This window comes from Lactuca saligna, chromosome 1 (assembly GCF_052625555.1).
Source record: "Lactuca saligna cultivar CGN05327 chromosome 1, ASM5262555v1, whole genome shotgun sequence".
NCBI lineage: Eukaryota > Viridiplantae > Streptophyta > Magnoliopsida > Asterales > Asteraceae > Lactuca > Lactuca saligna.
The window spans coordinates 6,005,318-6,022,471 of record NC_136417.1 but is presented as its reverse complement, the minus strand read 5'-3'; the positions used below and the strand labels follow the sequence as shown (position 1 = coordinate 6,022,471).

The 17,154-nt window shown below is 34.0% G+C and overlaps 1 protein-coding gene across 2 annotated transcripts; it reads left to right on the top strand.

Annotated features, from left to right (window-relative positions):
- The first annotated feature begins 1,439 nt into the window (after positions 1 to 1,439).
- Positions 1,440 to 7,006, top strand: LOC145047889 (T-complex protein 1 subunit theta-like). 2 transcript variants are annotated; one of them, XM_078996256.1, is made up of 13 exons: positions 1,440 to 2,329; positions 2,595 to 2,631; positions 2,982 to 3,439; positions 3,943 to 4,044; positions 4,137 to 4,177; positions 4,260 to 4,431; positions 4,646 to 4,782; positions 5,278 to 5,457; positions 5,698 to 5,786; positions 5,948 to 6,025; positions 6,149 to 6,271; positions 6,464 to 6,558; positions 6,848 to 7,006. In XM_078996256.1, the coding sequence occupies exons 9-13, from the start codon at positions 5,733 to 5,735 to the stop codon at positions 6,864 to 6,866; spliced, it is 369 nt and encodes a 122-aa protein (XP_078852382.1). In that variant the 5' UTR covers positions 1,440 to 2,329; positions 2,595 to 2,631; positions 2,982 to 3,439; positions 3,943 to 4,044; positions 4,137 to 4,177; positions 4,260 to 4,431; positions 4,646 to 4,782; positions 5,278 to 5,457; positions 5,698 to 5,732; the 3' UTR covers positions 6,867 to 7,006. The 2 variants fall into 2 exon arrangements, with proteins under 2 accessions (XP_078852382.1, XP_078852375.1); XM_078996249.1 differs by having other exon boundaries at positions 6,625 to 7,006.
- Positions 7,007 to 17,154: the final 10,148 nt, after the last annotated feature.

Here is a 17,154-nt window from a genome sequence, read left to right as displayed (position 1 = left end):
CCTTAGCTTAGGGTATTATATTGATTGATATTATCTGCTATTTGTTATGTGTGTGTGTGTACTGAGTAGGGAGAAACACAATGGGAAACTTTAAAGAGAGTTTTGAGTAATCTAGGAGGGATACCTAGATGAGCATTGAGGAATCTACCGAGAGAGTAGTTGAGATTCGTGAGGGATAGAGTATTGTAATTAGGATCCTAGGAGGAGGACTTAGGACAACTATAGGTTGGTGTGGAAGGTAGTATATGGCCCGTACTACTGAAAGCACCAGATCTGTAAGAATCTTAGGATACTAAGGAGTGTTGGGTTTTGAGCATTACATCAATCCCATGGCGCACATGCAAACCCTAAAACTTTGGATCTAGGTTTCTCTAATTGTACATGCAAGTCATCCAAAGCTTGTAAACCCTAATTCTAGCATACAAAAAATCCAAAACAATAACTAAACAAGTTTAGATGATTACCTTTCAATTGTAGCTTGAAGATCTTAGACTTTGAGAATCTAGCACCTCAAATGCGATGCCTCTAATGAATCACAAACACCAAAGCAAGTTGGATGATCTTGGATAGAGGGGAAGGAGGCTCAAAATCAGCTCTTGATCTCTAGGGTTCAAGGTCATAGCCGAATTATGAAGCCCTAGGGTCCTTTTTATAGGTGAGCTGCTAGGTTTCAGTTGACACCCTAATTGGATTGCTTAGGCCTTAAGCAGTCTAAAGGAACCTTCCAGAATAAGGCCTTGGACGAATTTAAGGTGGTTTTCCCTCCTTGATTTTGTCCACCCCTTCTAATGGATCCTCACCTCAAAATCCAATTATCTTATAATTGCAATTCCAGTCCCTTAGGTTCAATTAATATCTTTCGACCACAAAATTAATTTCTTAATTCATTCTTGACCAATATTAATTAACCAATATGATTTCTCTTTTAATATATTGTTCATATAATATATTAATAAACATAATAACCTCTTTCTCCATTAATCATCCAATCAAGTTGCTCTGGTGAAAGCTACCCAAAAGGACCATGCTAGAACCGGGTCAAGTACATACCAAATATAGTTATGGGGTTAGACATAATCCAACAGTCTCCCACTTGGATAAGTCTAATAACTATAGATCACTACAAGAAAAATACCCTTTAATGACGTGCAAACAATGACACTCGCTGATTTATGATATGGATTTTTGTGTATTCTTAAAAATAATGTTAGCCTTCCAAAATTTGAAGGATAGAAGACACGCATTTTTGTGTGCCTTAAAATTAATGTCGAACAGAAAAAAATACAAACACGGAGGGCACTTGTTTTAAATGCGTGTCCACTAGAAATGTCGCTTTATGTTTTTTTATTAAACGCGCGTTTTTAAAGGGCAAAAATGAAATCCACTGATTCTAAAATTTTGAAGTGCCCGCTTCTTCAATCTCTCCTCAGTATCTCCCTTCATTCACTCATTCCTAGGGATTTTTCAAGAACCATTCTACCTAGGGCTTTTTCAAGAAAATTCAAAAAGCTCACCGATTCTCAATCAGTTCTTCCAGGCCTCTGCAACAATCGACGATCTCACTTCTGCAACAATCAACGATCTCACTTCAGGCTTACTTCTTGGCTGATTTTACCCATTCCTTCACCTCAATGAGCTTTTCCCCACTCAGAGAAAGCCTCCCTTCTCTCCCTGAATCAGTAATGGATACCTCTTCCAACATTGGGAGACCCTTAACGATGTCCATCAACATCATATGCTACACAATCACATACCATGAACTACCAGGTTTTCTTCTTCTTCATTCCCATTTCCACTAAGGGGCCGTTTGATTTTCTTTCTCACTGGGTCTCAAGTTAGGAACCGGTCCTCAATCCAAAGTCAGCTTGTTTGTTTTCCTTTCTACACCTTCGGACTCGGTCCAAATCAAGGATCCAGTCCTTATTTTTGTGTCGATTCGGTCCAAGGAAAAATACCTTCTGACCGAGTTGTTGTGTTTCGTTCTCATGTATACCCTCTTCCCCGCTTCCTTCTCTGTAGTTCGTATGTCGAATCTTGGTTCTCCTTCAAACCAACGCATAACTTCTCCTTCCACCACCACTATCGGTTCTCATGCAATCGATCGTCGGACTTCACTCCAGCGCCTCCCAAGGATGAAGACTTTATTCCAGACTTTAGCCTCGTCAAAACATCATGTAGATATATCTGTTTTACAGAGGTTGGGCTGTCAGGGGATTTTTAAAATTGTTTTTAGGATTTCCGAATTCGGTCAATCGAATGGCGTTGTTGTAGAAATTGTTTTATAAGAAGTTGCTCGATGGACTTGCCGATGTCTCTGAAAGAATATACGGTAATTATTTAGCCTTCTATGGTGTAATTAGATTCATATGTGTATGCATGTGATACAATTACCTTTTCTGTTAAAACTTTTCTCCGTGAATCACCACTTCAATTCTATCTAGGTTTATATTCTACTTCCAATTTGGGGGTTTGATACATTAGGTGGTTGAATTCTGGGACAAAAAGTTGTATGATTAGGGATAGAAAAGATTGTTATAAATTGCAAATTAGATATGGATCTGCTAGACATTCAACCTCATTTTCTTTTTCTACAGGTCTCAAGATTAGGGTATGGCTGCATCGGGCTTACAGGTATCTATAACAATCGACAAATGAATATGTATTCGCAATTTATACTCCTTATATATTGTCACTAGCATCTGGGAAGTTGGATTCTGGCTCTTTCCTCCATTGTATCTGTTTTCTTCAAGTAATCTTATCAGTTTCAGCCAAGGCATCTTTCCCCACCAACTGAAACAACCACCACCACCATGTTATCCCTCCCCCTTATATATATATATATATATATATATATATATATATATATATATATATATATATATATATATATATATATATATATATATATATATATATATATATATATATATATATATATAATCCCTCCACATAAATTCTCATTTAATATTTTATGATTCCAGATACAAAAAGCAACAAACCTGGAGAATTTCATTTGTTGATATTCTATTCCAGATACAAAAAGGAACCACCACCATGGTTCGAAGAACTGTTGGAAAAACTGACCGTTTGTTTTAGCGGCGAAGAGCTTCAGTTTGTAGAAACGATCTATCACAAAGTCATAAAGCTTCAAGTAGATTTTTACTCAACTCAACCGATCATTCAAAACACCATAGATCTAGGGTAGTTGTAGTACAAAGTATGTTTCCCACTCTGCAAAGGCACCTGAAACAATACTTTCCGCATCTTCCATCAAATCCTATAAGCATACAAAGTGACAAACATATATCAGAAACAAATCTTGGAGTTAAAATATGTATATAGTACCATCATCAGTGAAGTGTTTGTGCTGCAGTTTTGGGTTCGAAAAGTTACTCTAGTTATATGTGTTGTAGGCTATGGTAACCTACTAGGTGACATGGTATGCTTATCATCTTTACCCATTATCACAAATTTTTTTAGTGTTTTGTTTTGAATTACAATTGAAGGGTATTATAGACATTTGAGTAATAATATAATATTGATCAAGGGATGACATGGAATACAAATTGACATGGTATGTTGTCATTTTTCCAAGTAGTGCTGACATGGCGTCCATGTGGACTGTCTATTAATTTCTAATATTGAAAAGGTAAAACTAAATAAAACACTTCATATGGACGCAATGCCAGTGCCACATGGACAAAACAACAACAGACAATGCCAAGTCAGATGCCAAATGGACGCGACATCATCCTTTTTTTACTCCTATATAAATTAAGTGAATGAATTGGTAATGACGACTGTCTGGATAAAGTGTTGTATCTTTCTTTTCTAGTCTGAACGAGAGACTAAATGACTATCTTACCCTTACACTCCAACAAATAAATATCACAGTTTTTATTATTATTTTTTTTTTATATTGTTTCCTTGACATGCCAACAGCTTTGCGTGCAATGGTGACAATTTTTGACAAAAAGTGCAATCCTCTAATGGAGCTTGGAATAGGACCTTAGAATACCATTTGCTGGAACCCAAAGGGAAAGTGTATCCTTCAAAAAAATATACTTTTTGAATTTTTTTTCCTACACTCTTTTCATACTAAAAGACTGTTTTGACCTTAATCATTTCTTCTCTAGTTATATGTGTGGCAGGCTATGGTAACCTACCAGGTGACATGGTATGCTTATCTTCTTAGTTCTTTCCCCATTATCACAATTATTTTCATAACTTATAGTGTTGTTTTTGGATTGTATATGAAGGGTATGTTAGTCATTTGACTAGTAATGATATTGTTCATGCATTCTGGGACTATGTTGAGAAGAAGCAACTTGGAGCCACTAAAGCTGAATGGTGAGTAACAAGCGAATGGTCTCCTGATGGACTTTATTTCATGACAGCTACAACAGCTCCAAGGCGAAAAATTGACAATGGGTATTATTATTATTATTATTATTATTTTATAACATTTTTTATAATTTTAAAAAAAATCACTTTGCTAATAAAATCTTTCATTACAATTTGTTAACAATCTTAGATTTTAATCTTTAACAATTTCTATAGGGGCCCAACGCGTCAACTTTTCACATCATAATCTTTTCTCAATTTTCGTGGGTAATAATCTCATTTTTTTTTTTTTTCGTTTTAGATTGACTACCTTAATTGGACTAGAAGATGTTCCCACTAATTTTACTAGTAGGAAAGCTAATCGCAAGTGGGTCCCATGCTGGTGAAGAGGAGGGAACCCATGTGATTTTCCAGCTCTCCAATTCTCCAAAGTCCAAGGTTCTTATCTTCTACTTATATGCATATTCTCTTCCTGATTTTGTTGCTCTGGGAGTCAAATGATTTTAGTTTTGAGCTTGCGTTCCTGTTTCCTGAACAACAGCCCTGTTTGTATTAGAGTATTATGTACTGTATACATTATGTTCTTTTGTACCAAGTACAGTGTGTTTTTCTCCAGATTCTTCAATGATCAATTTATTATGAAATGCCCAAAATGCCCCTAACTATCTAACATAACAAACTATTAATATTAAATGCCCAAAATGCCCCTAACTCCTCTACACTAATAAGATGCTCCTAGAATTTCTCTATATTGTTTAGATCATCAATTCAAATGATTCAAATGAATCATAACTTAGGATTTCTAAATCCTAACATAATTGTTAATATCTAATCACATGCAGATATATGAGTAGCATGATGTGGGATCTTTAGATAAGTCAAAAACAGACATCTGATGACTGAAAAGATAATACTTGGTCATGTGTTTTTCAGGCTTTCCAAGATGCAAAGTTGGTTGTCACATCAAATGTTAGTTCAGAAGGCGTGGAGAAAACTGGTGCTCCTACTGATACCGCATCACCTTCTAGTATGCAGGTGGCTGCAGGTGGAGGTGTTGCACCTTTGATGTCAATGGCAGACAATGTAGCTGCTGCTGCAGCTTCCCTTCTCATGGTATGGCAAGTCTTTATGTGCCATTGCTTATATATATATATATATATATATATATATATATATATATATATATATATATATATATATATATATATATATATATATATATATATATATATAATATTGACATGAATGGTAGATACTTGTATGTTTTAAATTCAACACTTACCCCACATACAAGTTTGCCCAAAGAACCTGTGAATTTCAATGTTGACAATGTGAGAGTTGCAAAACTTGTAGGAGAAGGTCTACATAACTGCACAACAGTTAGAGGAATGGTCTTAAAGGGTGATACTGTAGGGAGTATAAAGAAAATAGACAAGGAAAAGGTGAGTGCTTCTTCTTGAACTTTCTTGTAAGCATCATGTTTTATTATTTGTTTGAACTTTGAATATATATATATATATATATATATATATATATATATATATATATATATATATATATATATATATATATATATAACTGCTAATAATTTATATAATTGTAGTTGAAGATTGGTGTTGTGAATCCTGATGATCTTGGATATGTTGACTCCACTTCTATAGAGGAAATTGGTGGTGCTAGGGTATGTATGATTATGAAACATCATTTGTTGTTTGTTTGGTTTGGTGACTGAGAGTGATGTCAAGAGGACAAAAATTACAGTTTTTTATAAAGACAAAAAATGCCCCTGTTGTTTGTTGTGTAGGTGACTATTGTACGAAACGAACAAGGTGGGAACTTTGTGACAACGGGTTTGCTGCGTGGAAGTACAGATAGCATACACAATGATCTGGAAAGGGCTGTTGATGATGGTGTAAATACTTACAAGGTAATCTGGACCTTCTTTTTTCTTTCCCCAAAAACAATGAGAGGGCAGTTTGGGAAATGAAAGGAATTTTTTTAGGAAAAAACCTAAATTCAGAGTTAATAATTTTGTTGCTTCTTGTTTTTGTGTTTAGTAACAAGATAAAATGCATTACTTTTTGGATAAATTATATTTTTATTCCTTGTATTTTTTTAGGCGTTATGCAAGGGCAGTAGGATTGTGCCTGGAGCTGCAACCACTGAAATTGAATTAGCAAGAAAACTGAAGGAGTTTTCTTTCTCGGAGACAGGGTAGGTAATCTGAATGATTAGTTTGTGTTTTACTAATTTTTTTTATTGATGATTGATATGATGGAGATTAGATCAGTATGCAATTGGAAAATTTGCGTAGACCTTTGAAATGATACCAAAAACATTAGCTGAGAATGGTGGGCTTAATGCTATGGAGATCACATTTACTCTATATGCGGATCATGCCAATGGAAATGTCAAAGTTGGTATAGATTTGGAGGAAGGACCATGTAAGGATGTCTCCACATTGAAGGAAATCATATCATTATTTCTTGTGTTGTGCTTACAGGGTTGATGAAAGCGAATAGCTCTGGAATTAGAAGAGGAAAAGAAAGCTCAAGCTGAAAGAGATAAGATGCTGCAAATGCAAGTGTTACATTCTTCATTTCAATTGTTAGTATGAAACACATAGTAGATTAGATGAATGTAAATTTATATATTGTAAGAAATAGAATTGTATGACATTAAATTTTATGCAATGGATTGTATTTTTTGTATATGGTATGTTATATCTATTATGAGACATTAAATGAAAATTTAATTTAAAAATTAATAAATATATAAATATTTTTTTAAACATTTAAATTTACGATACGCAAAAATATGTGTCATCTTCATTTAAGACATGGCCTTTCTTGACAGGGGCTTTCTTGATACACATTGCGTGTCATTAACACGCGCGTCGTAAGGTTACGACACGCGAATGTGTGTCGTCTTCCTTTTAGACAGGGCATTCCTTTATACACATTGCGTGTCATAAACGTGCGTCGTAATTGCGCGTCGTCTCGCTTTATGACAAGGCATTCCTTGATGCGTATTTGCGCGTCGTCTGAGCCTTTTATGACGCGCAATGAGCGTCGTAAAAGGTTGTTTTTCTAGTAGTGGATGCAAGTACGACTTCAAAATCCGATTATCAATTGTAGCTCTCAAAAGTCGTTGTCAAACTCTGACACATCCTTTAGATAAGGGATCATATAATCCTCCATTTTCAAGATATCGTGTGGACAATCACATGGAACATAGTCATACTCATTGTCTAACATTTTGTTTCTTGATATTTGATTCGTCTAACATAGAACTTAATTGAACACATCAAGCTAGTCCTGACCGAGCCAGACACATAAGTCAAATCAAATCATCGAGGGCCCAAGATATTGCTTTTACCCTCATAGGATAAAAGGAACAGATAAACTTTGACTTATATGCATTTACTATTTACTCATCAAATCATACACAACAATGCATTTTATAACATCAAGTTACTGATGTGTTTACGCATTATCAATGCACAACCAACTTGCAAACAATAAACCATATATCTAGGTTTAAAGACTATATGATATTATCGTCTTACAATCACTCGTGATTAATTCCATGAAGTGATTCAAGTGAGCGCATGTTTAATCCAATACTCAAATCCTATTTCAAGAGCACTCATGAACGTTGTAGCAAACATTTGCTATGTTTAAACACTTAGATGATCTACAAGCCAATTCATGATAGTCTTCTTTCATACTTGCTTCCAAAATATGATCGACTGTGGATAATTTAAATAATCTTATTATTTAGGAAGTCAAAACATGCAAAGTGAAACAATAGTAAATAATTGACATAAGACAGTAACATTACTTATAAATAATACTCCTTTATTTAATCATCAAAATGTCAATTATAATTTATTTATTACAAATTTCTAAAAGCTATCTAATCACTAAAACTAATATTGTCCTTCAGCCTGATGCTCCTAGCATGCTGCAAGTGCTCAACCCTACTCAGTCCCTTCGTAAGCGGATCTGTTGGGTTATCCTCTGACGATACCGTATTCACTACGAGGAGTCCCTCTTCTACCCGATGTATGATGAAATGATATTTTTCGTCGAGATGCTTAGATCTACCATGATCCCTTGGTTCCTTGGTCAAGGCGACCGTAGCTTCATCATCGTAGAAAATATCCATAGTCTCCTTTATGGCCGGCCTAACTTCAAGGTCTCCAATGAAGTTCTTCAACCATATTGTCTCCTTTGACACTTCGCTCGCTTCTATGTACTCTGATTCGCACGTTGAATCAGATATGGTCACCTGCTTGGAACTTTTCCAAGTCACTGATCCTCCATTCAAGGTAAAAACCCAACTTGACTGAGAGCAGAAGTTGTCTCGGTCTGTCTAAAAACTAGCGTCACTATACCCTCGTATCATTAAGTCATCACTCCCACCGAGGAAAAGAAACCATTCCTTAGTCATCCGAAGGTAGTTAAGAATATTCTTGAGTGCGTTCCAATGTGCTCTACTAGGGTTCCCTTGATATCTGTTGACCATGCTCAAATCGAAGGCTACATCAGGGCGAGTACAACTCATAGCATACATGATCGAGCCAACTATGGGAGCATAAGGTACTCGACTCATATCTGCTATCTCGGATTCAGTACTCGGGCTTTGAGACTTACTCGACTTGGTATTGCTTTGGATTGGTGACTCCCATTTCTTGGAATTTTCCATACTAAAACGATTTAGTACCTTATCCAAGTAAGTACTTTGACTAAGTCCTATTAGTCTTTTACTCTTGTTTCTCACTATCCTTATCCCAAGAATATAAGCAGTGTCTCCGAGGTCTTTCATAGTGAAGCACTTCCCAAGCCAGGACTTAACCTCCTGCAGGGTTGGGACGTCATTTCCTATGAGCAGTATGTCATCGACATATAAAATGAGAAAGCTAACTATACTCCCACTGGCTTTGACATATACATAGGACTCATCCTCGCTTCACATGAAACCAAAATCTTTGACTTTCTCATCGAAAAAAAATATTCCATCTGTGAGACGCTTGTTTCAATCCATAGATGGATTTCTCAACCTTACACACTCTATTAGGGTGTTTTGCATCGACAAAACCCTCTAGCTGACTCATGTAAAAATCCTTAGCCAACTTCCCATTAAAGAAACTTACAATTATCTTAAGTAGTACGTCTTATTATATAAGATTCTTATACCCCTTTTCTTGCGTAGATATCATGGCTGGATTCCATCCTCCTGGCGACCCGTACTTCCCAAACCCAGGCAATGCCGGATGGCTTGAAGTAGAGCCAGAAGAGGATCATCCAATCCCTTTGGACGATCACCTCGCAGAAGGCTTTCCGGAGAGTTCTGACTCCGAACCTGAAGTCAACAACCTACCTCAAGAGGTTCAAGTCCCAAATCTCAACCCCCGACTAGCATTTCAAGGCCCCACAGTGGGCGACGAACTTGAATCGATGGAGTCACGAACAGGGTCAACCTTTACCCTTCAATGGAGACTGAAGCTTTTACAATCTATGCGAGGGAGGCTCAGCTAACCGAGTCCTTCCCATTACGATCCGCAGGATTGATCAGAATGAGGAGCAAGGTCGGGCAGCCATCGACCGAATCATGGAAATTGACACCAATTCGGGTGTTAACACGGTTCGCATTGTCCATCTCGAAGAAGCTATGGAAAGAGCTAGGAGAGTCAATGAGGCTATGCAGCAGGAACTAGCTGCATCCCGAGTTGAAGTCTTAGAATTCCGGGTACGTCAGAGAGCTTATGAGTGACATCTTTAAGCCATAGTTCGTCAGATGGAAGATCTGAGGGTTCACCTGAGGAGTACCCGTTGCCGGTAGAAGTTGTCTGACTCATCTTTTCTTTTGGTTAAAGGAATAGTCTTTCTTATCTATGCTCTAAGAAGCACTTTCTGTAAAATAATCCTGTCTTTCGAATGCTATAACTAGACTTCTAAGCTATCCACATTTTCCCTACAGAGTTTGATGTAAGACTTACTGTTAGGTCGTTTTTCCCGAACTTGTTACATCGTTGATACCAATAATATTGATAGTTAACTAATCTATTAGAAAATCTTTGCCCTTACATTTTTTCTACTCTTACAGTTATATCTCTATTTCAATCATGCACTCACGCAATTGTTTGACTATGGAGAGTTAGTCCATGGATCATACTCATTATACTTCCAATTGATTCTTATTATCATCATCAATCTTTCTAAACTTTCAGTTAAACAATGCCTCCTCGAAGAGTGACAAGGCGTAATCCTCTGATAACTCCTATGCAACCTCCGCCTCCTCCACAATATAATTTGGCGGCTATTCAAGCTGCGGTTAATGCGGCTATTACGGTAGCCCTAACACAGTTCAGTGCTAGTGGAACTAGCAGGAGTGGAACGACTGTGCATTCCACTCAAGGTGATGCTCCAGTGCACTCTAGGGAGTGCTTGTATAAGGACTTCACCAATTGCAAGCCCAGGTCCTTCAATGCGACTGGCAGAATCATTGACCTCTCGCAATGGTTCGAGAAAAATGAGTCAATCTTTGAGATATGCTCCTGTCCAGAAGGGAGCAAAGTAAAATTTTCCGCCTTCACCTTCGCGGACGGAGCTCTAACATGGTGTAATAGCCATGTCAAGTCACTATCTCTTATATTGGCAAATGCTATCGGCTGGGAAGCTCTTAAGGCGCTCATGATCGAAGAATACCACTCGAGGGGTGAAGTTTAGAAGCTGGAGCATGAGCTCTGGAGCCTAACCATGAAGGGCTCCAACATAGTATCCTACACTGCCAGATTCAAAGATCTGGTAGCACTATGTTCGGGAATGCTCCCTTCTGAAGCAAAGAAGGTGGAAAGGTATATTTGGGGGCTGGTGCCTCCATTTCAGGGGAATGTACTAGCTTCAAACCCCGCTACCTTCGATAGTGCCAAGCGATTGGCACAACGACTCATCGACCATGGGGTCCGTACCCCGTCAACATCAACAACCCTAGCCATCTCACAACCCTCCAATGCCGCTAATAACAAGCGGAAGTTCTAGGATGACAAGAAGAAACAAAAAGCTGCCAAAAAGCAGTAGGTCGTGGCGGTTCATGCTGCGACAACACCTGCCGCTACTACTCCGGTAACGCAGTACGCTGGAAACTTGCCGAAGTGCAACAAATGCAGCTTCCACAACTACGGACCATGCCGGGAAATGCAGTACTCTAACTGTAACATGAAGGGGCACACTGCTTGTTTCTGCAAATCTTTGGCAAGGCCAATCACCCAGGTCCCCACCGCGGGTGTGGGTCAGTCTTGCTACGGTTGTGGCAAGGTGGGCCACTACAAAAGGAACTGCCCTAAGGCAAGGAATGTCGGTGGAGTGGGAAGAGTTTTGGCTATAGGCCACGAGGAAGCAGTTACCGACCCTACAGTGGTCACTGGTACGTTTCACCTCGATAACTCTTATGGATGCTTTTTATTTGATAGTGGAGTGGAGAGGAGTATCGTGAACCAGAAATTTGCTCACTTGTTTAAACAACAATCATGTACACTTAAAGAACCGTTCACTGTAGAAATGGCTAATAGGAAGACTGAGAGCACTAGCAGTATATACATAGGATGTACTCTAACTTTAGATAGCCATTCATTTTCAGTCGACCTCATGCTGATCTCAATTAAAAGTTGCGACGTCATTATCGACATGGATTGGTTGAGTCTTCATCGTGCCGACATCATGAGTTACGAGAAAGTTGTTCGTCTTAACCTTTTATCTAGCGAAACCCTTATTATTTATGACGACAAACCCGACACGAACTTCCGTATCATCTCGAGTATTCAAGCCCAGAAACTTCTGCGAAAGGAATGTCTGCATTCCTTGCTCATATTGTCGATACAAGCCAAGAGACCAAAGACCTAAAGATCATTCCAGTAGTATGATATTTTCCAGACATCTTTCCAGAAGAACTACCAGGATTACCTCTGCAACGACAAGTCGAGTTCAGAATCGACTTAGTGCCAGGGGCTACCCCTGTAGCCAAATCGCCTTATCATCTAGCACCAACCAAGATGCAGGAACTATCTGGTCAACTTAATGAACTGCTCAGCAAGGGCTTTATTAGACCAAGCTTCTCACCTTGGGGAGTGTCGGTCTTATTCGTGAAGAAGAAAGACGGATCATTCAATATGTGCATCGACTACAAAGAACTCAACAAGCGTATAGTCAAGAATTGTTACCCTCTATCTCGCATAGACGATTTGTTTGACCAGCTGCAAGGGTCGAATTACTTCTCAAAGATTGATCTAAGATTCGGGTATCACCAGTTGAGAGTGTTAGAGGAGGATATTCCGAAGATACCCTTCTGAACTCGTCATGGACACTACGAGTTCATAGAGATGCCATTCGAATTGACCAATGCGCCCGCAATATTCATGGAATTAATGAATAGGGTATGCCGTCCTTACCTAGATCAGTTCGCCATCATCTTCATGAATAACATACTTATCTACTCTCGAAGTAAGGAGGAGCATAGTGATCATATGTGACAGATCCTAGGAACCCTACGATCAGAGAAGCTCTACTCAAAGTTCTCTATTTTTTTTTTATTTAATTAAAAAAATACCGTTTTTTTAAATACGTGAAATATTCTAATAGAATATTAAACTGTACATCTTAGAATGTTTAGAATATTCTACTAGATTTGTCAGATTTGTAGAATATTCTAAATATTCTACTAAAATATGTAAAAAAATGTATTTTTTTGTATTTATTATTTATTTATTTTGGGTTTTTTTGGAAAATATATATTCCTAAAATAATATTGGAATTTTTTTTTAAAGATTTTGAATTATTTTGCATTTTAAAAGTGTTTTTGTTTTGTCTAATAAATGAGTAGCTACGATTGCGTCTCACGGTCTCACAAAATTAGGTCGTTTCACATTAACCTAACTCTCTCTCTCTCTCTCTCTCTATATATATATATATATATATATATATATATATATATATATATATATATATATATATATATATATAGAGAGAGAGAGAGAGAGAGAGAAAGAGAGAGAGAGAGAGAGAGTTAAGATCAAATAAGAAGGAAATTTTTGGTAGGAATGTAAGAAGTTTTTTTTTTCTACATATTTTTTTCGCAAACAAACAAAATGAATCATTAGATGATTCATTTGTAAGATGATTCACAAGAAAAAATTCTCAAAAAAAATCTCGATTATTCATTTATACAATGATTTTGTTGTTATTCACTAAAATTATCATAAAAATGATTTTTTCTTAAATTACTTAAAAATGAATCATAAAGATGTTTTTTTGGAAATTTTTTCTTATGAATCATCTTACAAATTAATCATCTAGTGATTCATTTATTTTGTTCGTCAAAAAAAAAATGTAGAAAAAAAACTTCTTACCTTCCTACAAAAAAAATTCTTACCGGATCTATATATATATATATATATATATATATATATATATATATATATATATATATATATATATATATATATATATATATATATATATATATATATATATATATATAACTTAAAATTTGGTAATAACCGTAATAACAAATCTTAATCATTTTTTCATTCAATGGATGATTGAGATTAAAGTCAACAGTGACATTTTTTTTTATTACAAGAATTTATTCATCATTTTTCAGAAAGAGCAAAAGTAATTAAAGGTATAAGTGGTAATTCAAAACTAGAGGGTCGCCTAATTCAAATAAATATACTACAAAAATATTTTACATGTGTCATTTTATTAAGAGTTGGGTATTACTAAATCTTAATCATTTTTTCATTTAATGGATGATTGAGATTGAGATTAAAGTCAACAGTGACATTTTTGTGATTACAAGAATCTATTCATCATTTTTCAGAAAGGGTAAAAGTAATTAAAAGTATAAGTGGTAATTCAAAACTAGAGGCTCGCCTAATTCAAATAAATATACTACAAAAATATTTTACATGTGTCATTATATTAAGAGTTGAGTATTATTATTCATAAATTTTTTTGTTTGTTAAAAAAAACTAAAATTTCCGAACATTTTTTTCCTCTACAAGATAAGCCTAATCATGAATACTTAAAAAAAATCTAATTTTGGATCATATAATATTTTAAATAAAAAAAACTAAAATTAAGTTAAAACTAAAATTTCCAAACTTTTTTTTTCCTCTACAAGATAAGCCTAATCATGAATACTTAAAAAAAATCTAATTTTTGGATCATATAATATTTTCAATAAAAAAAACTATAATTAAGTTAAATTATTAATTCATTTTCTGTTAAAAAAATTATTACTTCATGAAATTAATATGAATTTTTTTATGTGTAATAACAGATTTAAAAGGTTTAAGAGTTTCTTAATATAAAATTATAAAAATATTAAATGTTAAAATGTAAGAGGAACCAAATACTTTTTAACATTTAATATTAGAGTCTTTTAATATTAATGTAAAAAAAGAATCTTTTAATATACCCTTAGTTTTTGTTTATCCCCCTCCCCATGATTTGACATTTGACACACACGCACACACACACACACACACATATATATATATATATATATATATATATATATATATATATATATATATATATATATATATATATATATATATGAATATATTTTTTAATAAATATTATTATAAATAATTAATCAACGTTGCAATTAAATTATCAAACAATAATAATTATTATACATATTTAACCATTAAAATTAGAACGATAATAATGATTATAAATGTTTAGTCATTCAATATACGGATGACCCGTTCAGCTATAATTAAAAAATTTCAAGTTTTAGAAAATAATAAATTATTATATGCAAAAATAAATTTATAAAAACCAATTTATAAAAATCTTCAAATAAATACAACAAATTAATAGTGATATGTAAAATATAAGATACTTATGTAAAATTAAAAATTAAAATAGTTAAAACGGTAAATATTTAAAAAAAAAACATTTAATATATATATATATATATATATATATATATATATATATATATATATATATATATATATATATATATATAGGTTCAGCTTCATTTGAAACCATTCTAATTTTGTGAGACCGTCAGATTAAATCTAAAAATAATTTTAAAATACAAAATAAATGGAAAAATCCAAAAATTCTTTTTTTAAATATTATTTTCAGAACTTGAATTAACTAAAAAAATATATAAAACAATATAAAAAAAATAAAAAAAATAAAAAAAATTCTGTTTTTTTTTTGAAAAATACGTGAAATATTCTAAATAGAATATTACACTGACATATTCTAAAAAATAATTTTAAAATGCAAAATAAATGGAAAAATCTAAAAATTCTTTTTTTAAATATTATTTTCGGAACTTGAATTAACTAAAAAAATAAAAAATAAAATAAAAAAAAATTCTATTTTTTTTTGAAAAATACGTGAAATATTATAATTAGAATATTACACTATACATATTCTAAAAATAATTTTAAAATGCAAAATAAATGGAAAAATCAAAAAATTCTTTTTTCAAATATTATTTTCGGAACATGAATTAACTAAAAAAAATTAAAAAAAATAAAAAAATGCGTCTCACGGTCTCAAAAAATATAGGTGGTCTCAAATTAACCTAACCATATATATATATATATATATATATATATAAGAATAAAAAATGTTTTGATTTGACATAAAGTAGGGGGGCGATTTAACAGACCCCTTAATAGTACACTTCAAGGTTTTAGCTACCAATTTGGTCCAAATTAGTTACACGCATAATCGAACCAAAGCACATACCAGGATAGCAAGCAACAATCTAGTATTAGCAGCGCATCAAATGGCGCACGATCCGGCCCAGCTCCAGTTTACCATTTTGGCATATTAACTCTTAATGAAATGAGTGAATTGTCTCGCTATTCTTATTATTTTTTTAGTTTATATGGATGCGAATATATATATATATATATATATATATATATATATATATATATATATATATATATATTCGCATCCATATAAACTAAAAAAATAATAAGAATAGCGAGACAATTCACTCATTTCATTAAGAGTTAATATGCCAAAATGGTAAACTGGAGCTGGGCCGGATCGTGCGCCATTTGATGCGCTGCTAATACTAGATTGTTGCTTGCTATCCTGGTATGTGCTTTGGTTCGATTATGCGTGTAACTAATTTGGACCAAATTGGTAGCTAAAACCTTGAAGTGTACTATTAAGGGGTCTGTTAAATCGGCCCCCCTACTTTATGTCAAATCAAAACATTTTTTATTCTTATATATATATATATATATATATATATATATATATATATATATATATATATATATATATATATATAAGAATAAAAAATGTTTTGATTTGACATAAAGTAGGGGGGGCGATTTAACAGACCCCTTAATAGTACACTTCAAGGTTTTAGCTACCAATTTGGTCCAAATTAGTTACACGCATAATCGAACCAAAGCACATACCAGGATAGCAAGCAACAATCTAGTATTAGCAGCGCATCAAATGGCGCACGATCCGGCCCAGCTCCAGTTTACCATTTTGGCATATTAACTCTTAATGAAATGAGTGAATTGTCTCGCTATTCTTATTATTTTTTTAGTTTATATGGATGCGAATATATATATATATATATATATATATATATATATATATATATATATATATATATATATAGGAGTAGGATCAAATGAGAACAAAAAAAAAGGTTGAGAACGCGAGAACAAAGTATATTTATTTGTGATTTCATGTATTCATTTGTGGAGAAATGATAAATTTTTACGCATTTAATTTCAATTGA